Source organism: Parasteatoda tepidariorum, chromosome 3, assembly GCF_043381705.1.
Source record: "Parasteatoda tepidariorum isolate YZ-2023 chromosome 3, CAS_Ptep_4.0, whole genome shotgun sequence".
In the NCBI taxonomy this organism is placed as follows: domain Eukaryota; kingdom Metazoa; phylum Arthropoda; class Arachnida; order Araneae; family Theridiidae; genus Parasteatoda; species Parasteatoda tepidariorum.
Window position 1 is genome coordinate 32,843,533 of NC_092206.1, and position 14,673 is coordinate 32,858,205.

General features: G+C 26.6%; 1 protein-coding gene across 2 annotated transcripts in view; it reads left to right on the forward strand.

The window, feature by feature from the left end:
* LOC107441269 (lachesin) overlaps positions 1-14,673 on the forward strand; it is a 195,543-nt gene that overhangs the window by 160,408 nt on the left and 20,462 nt on the right. For both annotated transcript variants that reach the window (XM_043039280.2, XM_043039282.2), the window contains exons 4-6: positions 7,951-8,118; positions 9,124-9,252; positions 10,208-10,504. In XM_043039280.2, coding sequence (XP_042895214.1) covers positions 7,951-8,118; positions 9,124-9,252; positions 10,208-10,504 — 594 coding nt within the window. The remainder of the gene's footprint in view (positions 1-7,950; positions 8,119-9,123; positions 9,253-10,207; positions 10,505-14,673) is intronic.

A 14,673-nucleotide genomic window follows, 5' to 3' on the forward strand; every position in this document is an offset into this window, starting at 1 on the left:
CAAGATAGGGGAAAAAATGAACATGAATTTATTCTATTTGTCGTCGAATTCCTAGTTGTTTTTGTATCATTATATTCTCCTGCTTTTTCATATATTTTGCTACTACGGTTGCAATTTAGACTATTCTTCATCTATGATTTATCATTGACGGTGTTTCCTTCTTACCTACAAATTACAACAAAGCAAAACAGGACAATTTCACTTCATTTATTCAATCGGCGAAAACTAACACAAAACTAACTTTCTTAGAGTGAACATACATTTTTTTGACGGATTGGGATTTCTGACCCTCAAAATATAGTAGGCAGGTCTGGGAAAATATGATCCACATAGTTGGGTCTAGAGAGCGATCCGAAATTTGGACCCCTTAAAGTTACTTTTAATTTTTGCGTAATTCGCAGTATCTCGAGAACTGTTTAAGCGAATTAAAAATGTTTGTAAACAATTATAAAATTTGTTTATCCAAATATAGCGATACACGAAATATAGCCAAGTAAAGAAATTAATTTTAATAAATATTTATTATTTTTTTTATTATTTTATTAATAATAGTAAAAAAATTGAATTGTAAGGTAAGTTATTTTTTGCGTCATTTTAAAGTATGTAATTTTGCATGACAAAATACAAAGTTTTAGTGAAATTGGTAAAATAATTCCAAAGAAATAAAAAAAAAATTAAAAATTCAACTTTTTAACTATAATAAAATGTGACTATTCAGCATATTTGAGGTCACCCGCACTAACCATTAGGATTAAGTCCTAGAACGTAAAGATCCGATAATTAGATCAAAAATTATGCAGGGTGGCCCATTTTTGTTGCACAGTACATGAATATGTGCGTTCCAACCTAAGATCGAGAGTACTTAAAAATGTAAACATATGAACACGCATGAACCTCCAAATTCACAACAAAATCAGTGCTCAATATTACTCCTTAAGAGAACAGAAACCTTAAAGCAATATTTATGTACAAAATAATGATGGATTTACATGGTCACCCATGTTCAAAATAATGATAGATTACATGCCTTAATTTATAGAATTTCACTTTTAAAATGAAAGTCTGATAAATCTTTCAAAGTAATCGACTGTAAAGGAAACACAAAGACCAGTACATTCAAATTTATAGATACTGGGGATATATACAAAATTCATCACGTCGTCTGAGGCTGACATATGTCACAAAAACTTTTCCAATGATAGCAATAAAATATATCTGACTTGTCAGAAAAATAGACTTTTCTAGATAAATACGTTTTGTCGGTGAATAGCGTAAAGACGGCAAACAACTAGATAAGATTTTATTCATGCCGATCGTTATACATTTTAGTTAAAAAAAAAAAGCTATGAAATTTTGAGGTTTGGCATGTTTTGACCAACTAACGTTTTCCTTAAATACAGTTGAGGAAATAAGATATGTGCTTTTATTCTATTATATATTTTCACTATATTTCTAATGTTTAGTTTCTTTTTTGAATTGAACAGTCTAATTTGATAAAAATCTAAAATATCTAAACAGTATAAAAGTACTTTTAATTTTCTGAATAATTTAGTTATATGCATAATATAAAGCATAGATTGTAAGTAAAGNAAAAAAAAGCTATAAAATTTTGAGGTTTGGCATTAGATATTTTCACTATATTTCTAATGTTTAGTTTCTTTTTTTAATTGAACAGTCTAATTTGATAAAAATCTAAAATATCTAAACAGTATAAAAGTACTTTTAATTTTCTGAATAATTTAGTTATATGCATAATATAAAGCATAGATTGTAAGTAAAGTAAGTAAGTAAGTCAAGTATTGTAAGCAAGACGCCTCTTCGTAACTTTTATTAAATATTGCTGTGTGCTTATTACATAAGACGAAATTCAACAATAACATTTCACATAATAACTGATGTATAAAATATATACTATTTCACTATGCAATAACATGATACATAAGTTTAAAAGGGATTCTAAGTTTCCGTAAGATTATAAGCATATGCGGCAACTTTTATCTGCAATCAGCTTACACTCATTTTTAATGTAATACATTTCATAAATTGGAACTGCTTGAATAAAAATAGCTATCAGCTCTTAATTCTTAATATATATTTTATAATAGTTATTGCAGTTTAAAAAATACATTAATATTAGATGAGTTTACGCTCTCCTAAAACTTTGAATATTGTTAATCCTAACTTTTCATTAGAATATATAAGGCATGCATTTTGCAGCATAGTACTCCCATAGCTATAAAACTCTAACTAAAATTTGTAAAACAAATATTATTTGGAAAACGCTTTAATGTGAAAAGAGTGATTTTTTCCATGCTATTCTGAATGAAAATAAAATATCATGGGAAACTCTGGGGAGCAATTTTTTTGTTTCATTTATAAAGATACATGATCTTTCCTTAATCAGGCTCTAAGTTTCAAATCTGAAACTAGTTTTGCTCCTGAAGCTGCAGAACTTTTAAAGGACTTTTTTAATCTATTTTTTTGTCGAAATTTACACATTTAAAAACGTTATTTACAACAGGGTATCACGTAGAGTTAAAAGGCACATCCTCAAGATTAAAATTGCATAAGTACCCATGCTGGAAATGCCATTTTCTAGGCGCTTGTCTAGTGTCTAGACGATGGCACTTTAAGAAAAAGATGAAGAAACAATTCGTTGTTGGGAAGCGATCCTAGCAGTGTACGATGGCGTTTTCGGGCATGGATTTCTATGCAGTTATAATCCAGATGATGTAGCCTAACTCACTAGGAAGCTTGTGGCGAGATTAATTCAATCTCTTTTTATATATAATGTTTTCAAACTTTTATATTTCGGCAAAAAATAAACTCCAAATATCATTTTAAGAAAATTGTAGCTTGGTGAGAGAAACTGAATGCAAATTTAAAATTAGAAGCGTTAAGGCATCTAAGGTCTGTTAAAAAATCTCATTCAGCAGAAAACAAAAAGCAAATGTTCTCCAGTGTAATTTATGAATTGCTAAGATATGTAATACTACTTTAAAACTTCTATTAAAAAGCTCGAAGGTACGGAAATAGCAGATAAAATTTTAAGAATCATTTAGAAAATGTTCATAAAAACGTATTTTATAAGAAATCGCAAAAAAACAGTTATATTTCTACAAAGTATTCGAGTTAAAAATAAATATTTAATGAAATATCTTAATAGTTATTGAGCAAGAAATTCGTTCAAGCTTTACACAGTGTGTTCTCGAGTAAATATATACCAATCAGCTCTCGTGTGCTGCTTGAAAATCAGAGCCATTCTATTTTCAAGTCGGTGCGTGTTAAAGCAATAGGTAATCATTTATGCGTCAATCAAAGGTGTGAATGTCAGGATTCTCTGTGCCTTGTTGACATGTGGTTAACTAGGGAACTTAAATATTTGAGATAAGTTAATTAATGTTGAACGTTTTAGTCAATAGGTAGACATTAACTGGAAATAAGGTTTGATATTTTAGAGAGGAATGCAGAAAAGAAATGTTTTTTAAAATTATTATTCTATTTTGCAGTAAATATTGATGAATTTTATCTATTAATTTATATTTTGATTACTTTAAAATATATTAAAAGAATCACACTATTGAAATAAGGGAATTTATGTAGAACGTTTCAGATAATTGGTCTATGGATATGGTTTGAGGTTTTAGGAAGGAATGTAGTAAATAATTAATATTTCAGTAATTATTGCTCTAATTTGCGCAAAACATCGATGCCTTTTATTAATTAATTTATAATTTAAGAACTTTAAAGTATATTTTTAGGATCGTATAATTGAGATTTAATTTATGTCGAGCGATTTAGCTAGTTGGTCAAGAGATATTTCTGGAAGTTTCAAAGTGGAATATAGTAAATATATTTTCTTTTTAAATGCATTTTTGTTTTTCGCAAAATATTTTTAACTTTTATTTATTAGTTTGTAATTTTAGTGCTTAAAATATTTCGCACAAATCCTTTAAGTGAGTATAGTCAATTCAGATAGAAAAATTTTAATAATTAGCGAAAATTTTTTTTGGGTGAAAGAACAAACGTTTCAGAGATGGAGGTGGTAAATAATCATTTTTTTAATTATTATTTCATTTTGGGTGAAATATTTACTATGACTTTCATTAATTAATTTGTAATTTCATCGCTTAGAAATATTTTATGCAAATTATTTCTTCTAAAGCGTATGGTCTTCTAAAGCGTATGTATCGGTATGCACGCGCATTATAACAATTTATTTGTTTATGCAAACATAACTTATTTATATTATTTATTTCAAAGAAAAAATGCATAGAATTAAGTTTTAATAAATAGTTTTCTTTTTCTTTAGTTTCTAGAAAAATATACTTATTAACTACTATAAAACGAAATTCGTCTAACTTTCTTTATTACATTTCATAACATGCACCATTTTGTTTATTTCCTGCTATTCCAAAAAGTTTTATTTCTTTTCCAACTGACAAATATAATAATATACGAAATAGTTTATTAAATGGAAATCGGTTATTAAATATAAGGACAAATCATGCTTTGATCAATTAACTGGTTTACTAAAAACATGTAGAATTAAGATTAGTACATATTCATGTTCAGTTGAGGTAATAATGTCAAATTGTAATTATAATTTACATTTATCTTCAGATAATTTTTCATTGTTTATTTGATTATTTTTCATTAGCGACTTAAAATGATTAATTGTAATCATTTTCTTTAAATGTCAAAAATATTAGTTCCAAACTTTTGACTTATCTTCAAATGTCAAAATTCCCACTAATTTCTCATGTGTCTACCAATCATTGTACTTTCTTCAATGCTTATTCATCTATGCCACTTGCACACAAATCCAACATCTCGTTTATTTTACCTTGTAAAAAGCAGCTTTATTAATTGTGACAGAACAATTTATTTCAATGATTGCTGTCACTACAGATATTCCTTTGTAAAAATAGTTTTTCTTTCGCTAGAATAAACATTTCTATTCAATTTATTATTGATTTCGTTTCAACGGAAAATATATTTTTACTTACTTCGGAAATAATTGTCATGAAGCTTTTACTTTTTCTTGAACGAAGTTTTAACTTCAGATTAAAATGTCTTGTTACTGAAAAAGATGTTTCTCAACGCATGTCAACTTTTATATTTCGTTTGTCATTGTTGCTAAATTATTAAGAAAGAAATATAAATTATAGCCTTTTTTCAGTCTTTGTTGCAGAATTGTTGTCGAATAATCTACGTAGTTTTAAAAATAGCTTGAAAATTTGATTTGCTTTATCTTTAAAGATGTTCTTTAAAGATGTTCATTTTGAAACTGACCAATTTTATTATTTTGGCAAATATATATGTTTCCTGGTGTAAGAACGCGTAAACTAAAATTTTCTTTGGAATGTGTTAAATGTAAGATAAATTTAAATAAAACAATATCTATTTCAAATTTAATTTATTACCGTATTACAGACATAATTTGAACTCTTAATATATTTTAATACGACTGAAATATTTTTATTTATTGAAAATTAGTTTTAAATGTCAATTTTAAATATTTGAGAACCTACAAGTTACAACGATATTTATTCATTATTTCACATTTGTCAACTTTCATATTGTCATTGTTGCCGTTTGCCATTGTTGCTAAACTTTTAAATGAAAACATATTGAAAAAACTGAGCAATTTTAATAGTGCTTTGCTTCACAACTTAATTCGATTAATTTTAAAGGATTTTTTTATATTTTAAAACAGAGTATTTTATTTTTTTGGCAATTAAAATAATTTTTTTTTGGTGAATTGCACTTAAACTAAAATTTTCCTGAAAATATAAAACATAGTAAGTTTAATTTACATTAAATAAAATAGTATCTGAGTTGTTTATTATTATAAGATTTTTATTTTCATTGCATTATACTAATGTTTTAATGTGTAATGACAGTTTGATTATACTAATATATTTTTAATTGAAAAAATCTTCCATGTGTTATTGATTTAAATAAGTAATGCTTTTTTTGGAGTTTTTAGGTAGACAGAACAATTTAAAATTTTTCCTAAAGTACCACAAACTTGCGTGAGAAGCTTTAAATAAATACTTCGAAGCACAAATAAGTTAAATTTGTACTTAGCCATACAGCTTCAAAAAATATGGTGAAAAATTTTAGATGGCTCAAAATAGATGCCCTTTATTAATACAAATTAATAAGTGAACAGTGAAAACAAGAAATATTTGATAAGAGAAACACTATGTTGTCAGTGAAAAAAAATCATAAAATATCAAAGTGAAATTACAGAGCAAGAAAGACGTCGGTAAGCAAGAGTTGTAACTGAGTCCGAAAATGGCAAATCAGGACGCGTACATTTCAGAAGAAACTGTTTCGACGTCAACAACGGGAACATTTTCCCTTCTTCTCATCCCAACTCATCTAGATATTTTGGAATCTTGCTTTATTCATTTGATTGCTCATTCCCTTGTCAATGTCGTCTCTTTCTCCATGGCTTTTAGTTCCAACTGGAAATGTGTCCTGCCTGCATTGCAGCTTTCAGACAATGTTGATCCATTCCCTACTATATTTTTTATTCGAGTTTCATCACTTTTACTTCCAACCGGAAATTTGGTCTGCCTTGCATTTTTTATTTTTTTATTATTTTATCCCATTCCTGCTTCTCATTATTTTTTCAAATATGTTTTATTCTTACTATTCGTGCTCAGAATGATTTTAAAAAAAACTCTAAACATGTCAACTCTTTCTATTTAAGTTTTTGTAGCTAATGAAGTTTTACCACTAACAATTATCACTTACCGCTTATGCTTCTTGGTATTACTTTCAAGTTAAGTGTACCTGAAAATAAGACTTGGGAAAATGTGAAATCAGGGGGAATCTGGGATTAGTTGAGAAGATTATTCTACCGTTTTTTTCTCCCAAGTAAAACATGGAACTTATTTTTTAATAATTAGGTAAAAAATATTTTGTAACTACAGTGAAACCTCTCGGGAGCGACCACTTCTCTGTTCCACAGTAAAACGGTCGTTAATGGAAGTTGGTCGTTCTCAGATGTTATCTTGACCTCAAAATGTTATAGAAGATACATGATTTCTCGTTAGAAATTTTAATTTTATTCATTGTCTCTTTCTTGGAGCTAAAATGCAACTTGTGTTGGCGTAGTGAAAACTGGATCGATGAATAAAATTTAACCTCAATAAAAATGATCCCTTCTGATGTAATTAAAAATAAAACCAAATTTACCAATTATGAATGATAGAACTATTTTAAATAAATAACATATTTATGTTTCTTTTAAAATTGCATTTAATTTTATCGCATAAAAATCAGTAAGCTTTAAAAAATGAGAAGTTTGTTTGTTGGAATGTTTGTCTTTTAAAATAACTTATTTTTCGAATTTAATTATAAACTCTGAAAATAAATCATTGATAACATTGTTTTTAGTGTACTCGTCCTGCAACATGAGGTTGTAGATCTCTTTCAGAGATTGTCAAAAAGAGCAATGTAAATGAGAAACTCACTCAAATATTTTGAATACATTTTAATTAACTTATTTGTCCTGTTAATAGTTCTTGTTTTGATATTTTTTTGAGTTTCATTATTTTACCTATTCTGCATTTGGTGCAGAGGTTTTACCGTTCATTGGGAGAGGTCTTACCAGCCTCTCTTAAAGGCCTCCTTTATCACAAATTCTGGAAGGAATTCCCTGCCTTCCTAAAGTGGTTGTAAATAGATGAGGTCGCTGCATAGAGGTCGTCTTTCTTGAAGATTTCACTGTATATATCTATCAAAATGTGAATATATAAAATAGTTATATTACTTCTAAAAAAAAAAGAATGTAATTTTATCATGTATTGATTATGTTGGAAGCAGTCTTAAATGAATTTCATTCATTTCAATCATTATTTTTTTTATTATATTGATAAAATAATGAAATTACAGTTGTTGTAATATTTTTTTTTAATAAAACTTAATTTTTAGTGCCTCCACAGTTCGTTCGTTCAGAGCGAACGACAGAAGTATTAGCTCATGAAGGAACAAATGTCACAATGACGTGTTTTGTTAAAGGATATCCTACACCAAAAGTCACGTGGCATAGGGAGGACGGAAAAAATTTTGATGCAGGATTAGCTAATCCTATCATTCAACGTAAGGAGCTCTTAAATATTTGTTAAATTACATTTATTGGTTTCAGAAATAATTTTATAAGAATGCGTCTTTTTCAACTATTTTTGTATATTTGCAATGTAAAAAATGAACTATTTTGCAAACTGTAACCATAATGCAAAAGGTTAATGATAATTTTTTTTTCAAACTCAACTCTTTCAAAAGCGGTCACAGTGGTTACGATCTTTTAAATGATCATTTGTCGTTGCTAATCACAGACAAATGCTTGATTTTTGATTATTGTTGAACACATGTTCGACAAAAATCGCAATAATATACGTAGTAATCGTTATTAATATCCTTCCAGGCAAACGAGACTTTTATTGAAGCTTATCAAATTTCAGACGATTTATTAACATTCCTCGTAAAACAAAGAACTCGTGAGGATTAAAAACTTTAACATAAATCAGTATCAGTTTAGCAAACTAATGTCAATTTGACACAAAATATTTGTATCCTAAATGCATGGATTATGAATTTTAAAGATGTATTTGAGTTAAATATTGCTCCTTTAAACATAAATTTCATAATAAATTGATAATCTCTAAGTATAAGTTGTGAAAATTCTTTTTTTTAAAAATTTTTAATTAATTTTAACTCTAACAAAAACTCACAACATGAACTAAAAACATTAACATTTTAAATATCAATCATAAATATATATTCCTTGAGTGCGATGACTGAATTATTATAATAATTATTTGCTTTAAATGAATAAAAAAACTTTAAAAGAAAATATAATTTAGGTTTTTCGACATTCATAAGGGTGTATTCAAATTAACAAAGGTGTACTCTTCAAAAATTATCAATTATCATAAAGTTTGCATTACCAAAAATTTTTTAAATGAATTTAAATGGTTCACCTATGCATATTTTTATACCTAGTTACGTATTTTATAATATTCAATATTCAATCATTAATTTTACAGCTATGCTTGCATAGAGGTTTAGTTATTGAAAGAATTACTTAATTTTTTTGTCTTTTAGAAAGCACATTTGAAGGAGAACGTTTATTAATAAATAAAGTAAGTCGACTTCATATGGGAACATATGTTTGCACAGCAGACAATGGAGTGCCTCCATCTGTATCAAGAAGAACACAGTTATATGTAAATTGTACGTATTTTGCAGTAATTTTGAGAATCTCAAATTCTGCAATATTTTTATATATAATATTCTCATATAAAAGATTAAACTATTTGTGAGGGTTTTCAACCGCAATTTAAACCATATTAAATTATATTTTAAATATAATAAACTATTATTGAACAATAATTATTTCAATAAAAAGGGGAAAAATCTAGTAGTATCCTGCTTTCTTTTTGTTCACCAAAAAATTAAATTTGCTCCATTACACTGAGAGAAAAAATTTCCTCTTTTTAGCTGCATGAGATTTTAGCTGCATGCAATCCGTTTCTCTATTTCTAAGCAATAATAGTAATAATATAATTCAAAAATATAATAATACATAGATTTAAAATATTTCATATTTGGCTTTAAGCAGTTGACTGAATTTGCATCTATCAATGTTTAACTCCATAGTTTTATAATCTTGATTCTTTTTAAAAAGTCAAGTGAACTTTTTTAGATTAAATTAGCCTTTGGGGACGACTTTTTGATGGAATTAATCTACTTTTGCGTTCTATGCAGATGGAAATCATGAACACCACCCTTATTTTGCCAGGCAGCATGGGGATTCTTACTCATGATCGGACTATAGCTGAGTTTATTTTATGTCAGCATTGTACCCAATCCCTGACGTGTGCAAATTCGAACCCGGTTTATTTCATTGGAAGACAAACGCATTGTCCTCTGAGCCACCAAGCCTCAATAATAGATACTTTTATTTAATACTTACTATTAATATTTCAAAATACACGACTTTATCAGATTGTATGCAGTAAAGGTAAATTAGTAACGAATTTGATGCTCATTTTCTACACTGTTTCGTCAATATATGTTTAAACCAAAATGTAGTCATTTTTCCTTATTTACTACAGAAAAATTAATACATAATAATATTAAAATTTTTATTCCTCTATAAGCACTCATGTGTTGCAAACTTTTTCAGTTCCGCCAATGTTATGGATTCCTAATCAGCTGTTTGTAGGTAAAATAGGAGACAATATCACTCTTGAATGCCTCGTAGAAGCTTTTCCAAAATCTCTAAACTATTGGACAAGACACGAGGATGATCAATTAGTAAACTCAGGAAATCACTTTATAACTACAATTCAAGAAAGTACTTATAAAATGCACATGAGACTTACAATAAATAAACTGAGAGCGGAGGACTTTGGAAAATACACATGTTTAGCCAAGAATTCCATAGGTTCCACATCAGGTGTCATAAGGATAAATGGTACAAGTAAGTTAAATTTTAAAATATATCTCTAAAAAGAAGCGAAATCTGTGCATAGATTTTCTTTTCAAAACATATGCTTTGAAACTTTCTAATGAATGAAAAAATAGATATCCACATTGCAACCATTGTGCAACCATCAAAAATTATCAAACAGATAAATTCAACATAAAAATTCACGTGCATAAATTTAAATTAATATTTTGAAGCATCTAAAAGTTGATTGAAAATTATATTACAATTAATGATTATCGTACCATACTTATTTTCTTAAAAAATAGGGAATAAAGATTTTAATTTCAGCTGGAAAATATACTTATTTTGAAAGCTTTTAGCTAACCGGTTCATTAAAAACAGCTTAAAATACTATAACCATCACATTTTTTATATTTATTAATGTTTACGATATTTATTCTACGATATTCATTATAAATGTTTACGATATTAAAAACTAAATTTTATATAAATGTTATGTTCAGATTATATATGAATTAATAATAAAATAAAAAAAGGATTTGTGTGTGCTGATCGAAGACGCGGAATTAAAAAAGAAATTGGCGGAGATGTTTTTTTTTCATTATTTATAAGCAGATTTACTTAATGCATATTTGTCTCTTTTCTGAATTAACTATCATTTCCTTAAATATTTCAATTGTTTTTTTTTTAAATAATGAAAATAAATAACATATTTTTTTTCAAAGTTATACCTTTAATATTTTTCACTGAGAAAAAAAAATATGGTCAAAAACTGCCAGAATATTTTGAAATTATATATCTATTGGAAATGGTTATACAGGTATATCTATTAGCAAAAAGATCTGACTCTATAACCAAATTTGTAAATGTGTTAAAATCGGTTACTTTTTCATGATACTTCAGAGTATGGTATAAGAACCATTTATTCAATGGTATTTACGTTTAAGTTTTGATTTTTATACTAAATTTGAGGTAAACACAACTATACTTTTAAAAACCAGATTTTCCGGTGAATGGTTATCACATGAATGAAAACAATACCAAATTAATTGTTTAAATAATGCATATTTTGGTTTAATTAACCGAAATTATGTATATTTTTAAAATTTATTTTTATTTACTTATTTTTTATTTATTTATTTACCAGAAATGTCCTTATAATATGACAATTTATCAATTATTTTTCTCCATGAATATATTTACGGTTTCCATCATTAATATAAAATCTAAAAATTTTACTACACGTTTCAAAACACTCATGAGTTGAAATTGTTTAAAACTTATGCACAATTTGAAAGTTACTGATAGAATCAATTTTATGTGAATTTAATTCCTACATTTGCGTGCGTAGTCTCAGACCTTATTTCTTTAGATAGCCTTTAGATAATTAGGGATCTTTTTTTATTTAAAAAACGATTATTCCTTCTCTTTAGAAGCATGCAAAGCTATATTTCTGCAGTTTACTTTGAGGAGAAATACGTAATTAAAACATACATCATTATTCTGTACTCATGGAAATATGTTTATCCTGAATTATTAAATATTTACCTGTAACATTACTCCACCCGTTTCAAACTCGTATAATATTGATTCATTTTACCTTCGTTAGTGTAGAGTAAGCAAGGTCACAAACAGAATGTTATTATATTTTCACTCCTATGGTTTATCCTTAGCACAGAATGGTTTGCCAATATGTGTAGTTAATTTCGAATAACTCATGTTTCAGCCTCTGCTCACTTGCATTTTGAAGTCTGTCTAAATTTGTTATTTTACTCTCATTGTATGCAGAACTTATTTATAAATAAGCTTGCAAAACATATTTGATGTTTGTAAGAAGGAGAAAATTCTACGTAAAATAGCTTTTTAAACAAAATTTTCACATTAAAAAACAAATTTTTTATTTGCCTAAATTTTTTTTTTAGTTTTTCTAAGACATGACATTTTTTAAAAAAGGTTTATTTGTAGTATGTAATTGGTTGATAATACATGTAATTAACTTCAACTAACTCATGTTTCAGTCTCTATTCACTTTCATTTTGAAGCCTGTCTAATTTAGTTAATTTACTCTCAATGCATGCAGAACTTATTTATAAATAAACCTGAAAAATATTTTCGATGTTTTTAATTAAGATAATTCTACGCAAAAAAAACCTCTTAAGTTAAAAAAGAAATTTGTTTGATTAAAAAAATTAAATGTTTGATTGTCTAATATATCTTAGTTTTTGTTAAAAGTTGGACTGATAGCTATTATCCTGGCTCAATCTTAAATGGCTATTATTTTTGTAATAATTTCATATAAAATGAAATACTACAAGAAAAAACCTGTTTGATGTATAATGCAAACTTAATACATGTTTTTAATTATTATTTTTTTAAAAAAAATTAGGGTTTGTTTTAAAAAAATTTCTCAGAAAAAAATTTTAAGGATTCATGTCAGTATGACAACAATTGTCATATGGCAACAGTGCTCTCTGAATATCTCTAAAACTATATGAATAACAGAAAAATTTGCGTAATGATATGTAATATATTTGTGAAAAGATATGCGAATTATCAGAATTTTTTAAAGCATAATGATGAACCAATTCTATCGTTTTTCGAGGTATGGAATTCAAATGCATGGTATTTAAATGACACAACAGAAAGAGACTGGCTCAAAAATTAAAATCAAATAATCTATTGAGTAATTTAGAAAAAATGTTAAAACTTCAAATTTACATTTTCATTGGGCTTGGCACTACTGCATAGAGAGCACAATTTTTCCATTAATATTTTTTTTAGTTTTTTAAGAATTGATCTAATTTCAAAACTTATGATTTTCAGATCATTAATTTCTAACATAATATTTCGCTAAGTTTTACTTTTCTGTGTTGAGTCATTTTACTAATATTATTTTAGGTGTTTTTCAAATTTAATTTTAATAATATTCAAGTTTGCTTACCGTATCAAGTTAATGGACCATTAAATTTTCCCCAAAGGCTGTATCTATTATTATCTATTGACTATTATATTATCTATTATTATCTATTGACTATTATATTATCCCATTAGACTATTATATATGGTGTTTCAGTCAGGAGTATACCAGATAACTTACGATGCAAATGGATATAAATAATTTATTTCTCTAAATTGACTCTAAATTTTTTTTATGTAATTCTAGCATTTCAAAATTTAAATTTGTATATAATCCCCAAAAATATAATATTTCGTCCTAATCCCAACATTCTTATCTGTGAAAGATACTTAGTTATAGTCAATTAAACAGAATATAATGACACCGTGATAACATCAAAACTTCAGAAAATATTAATGGTTTAAGTCTTTATTTATTGTTACGGAGCTAGGAAACTAACATGTTTGTAAAACAGACTAAAAAATAACTTAAGTTGGAACTTTTTTGAATTGTAAATACCATCATAGTTAATTTCAAAATGTTCTTTTTGAGATTCAAGTATGTAACTATACAGCTTAATGAAATATTTTTAGTTTATTGTAATTCTATTAAAAATAAATTCGCAACCATTGTTAAGTAAGGAAATGAAGCCTTGCATTTTGGTTCAAAGAACCAGATGATTTTATTTTTAAATCAAATCAACTTTATCAAATAATTAGTTTTAAGGCTTATTCAAATAATTTTTTTCTAACAAAATACAAATATTTTATATTATAAATATTTTATAATGAATATTATGCAATGTTATTGATATAATATAAATTATAAGTAAATATTTTATATAATTATTATATAATAAATATATAACAAATATTTTATTAATAAAAGATGTACACAAGCATTTAAATCAAAGCATATAATCAAAAAGAATAGACAAGGCTTAAAATATATATATATATATATATATATATGAAAAAATTGTAATAAGGCAATAAAAAAAATTAAATTTTAAGTATTTGAAATGCTTTGAAAAAAATTACAATCTAACATTTAAAAAATTTTGGTGTTTTAAAATTTCATGTTTCCAATTTTTTTTATTTCTATGTATTTTTATTTCTTTATATGCATCACACGGCACCCTGTTGGAGTTGTGTTCACCGACCTTCAGAGGGTGTGCCACTTCCTCCGTTGTACCGATAAAAGATAGTGGATACAAGTAATGATCAAATCATAGCAGAAACCAGTATTGAACCAATGATAGCGAGTTCGAGAACTGGTAAAAATCAGTGGATTCTAGTACCGA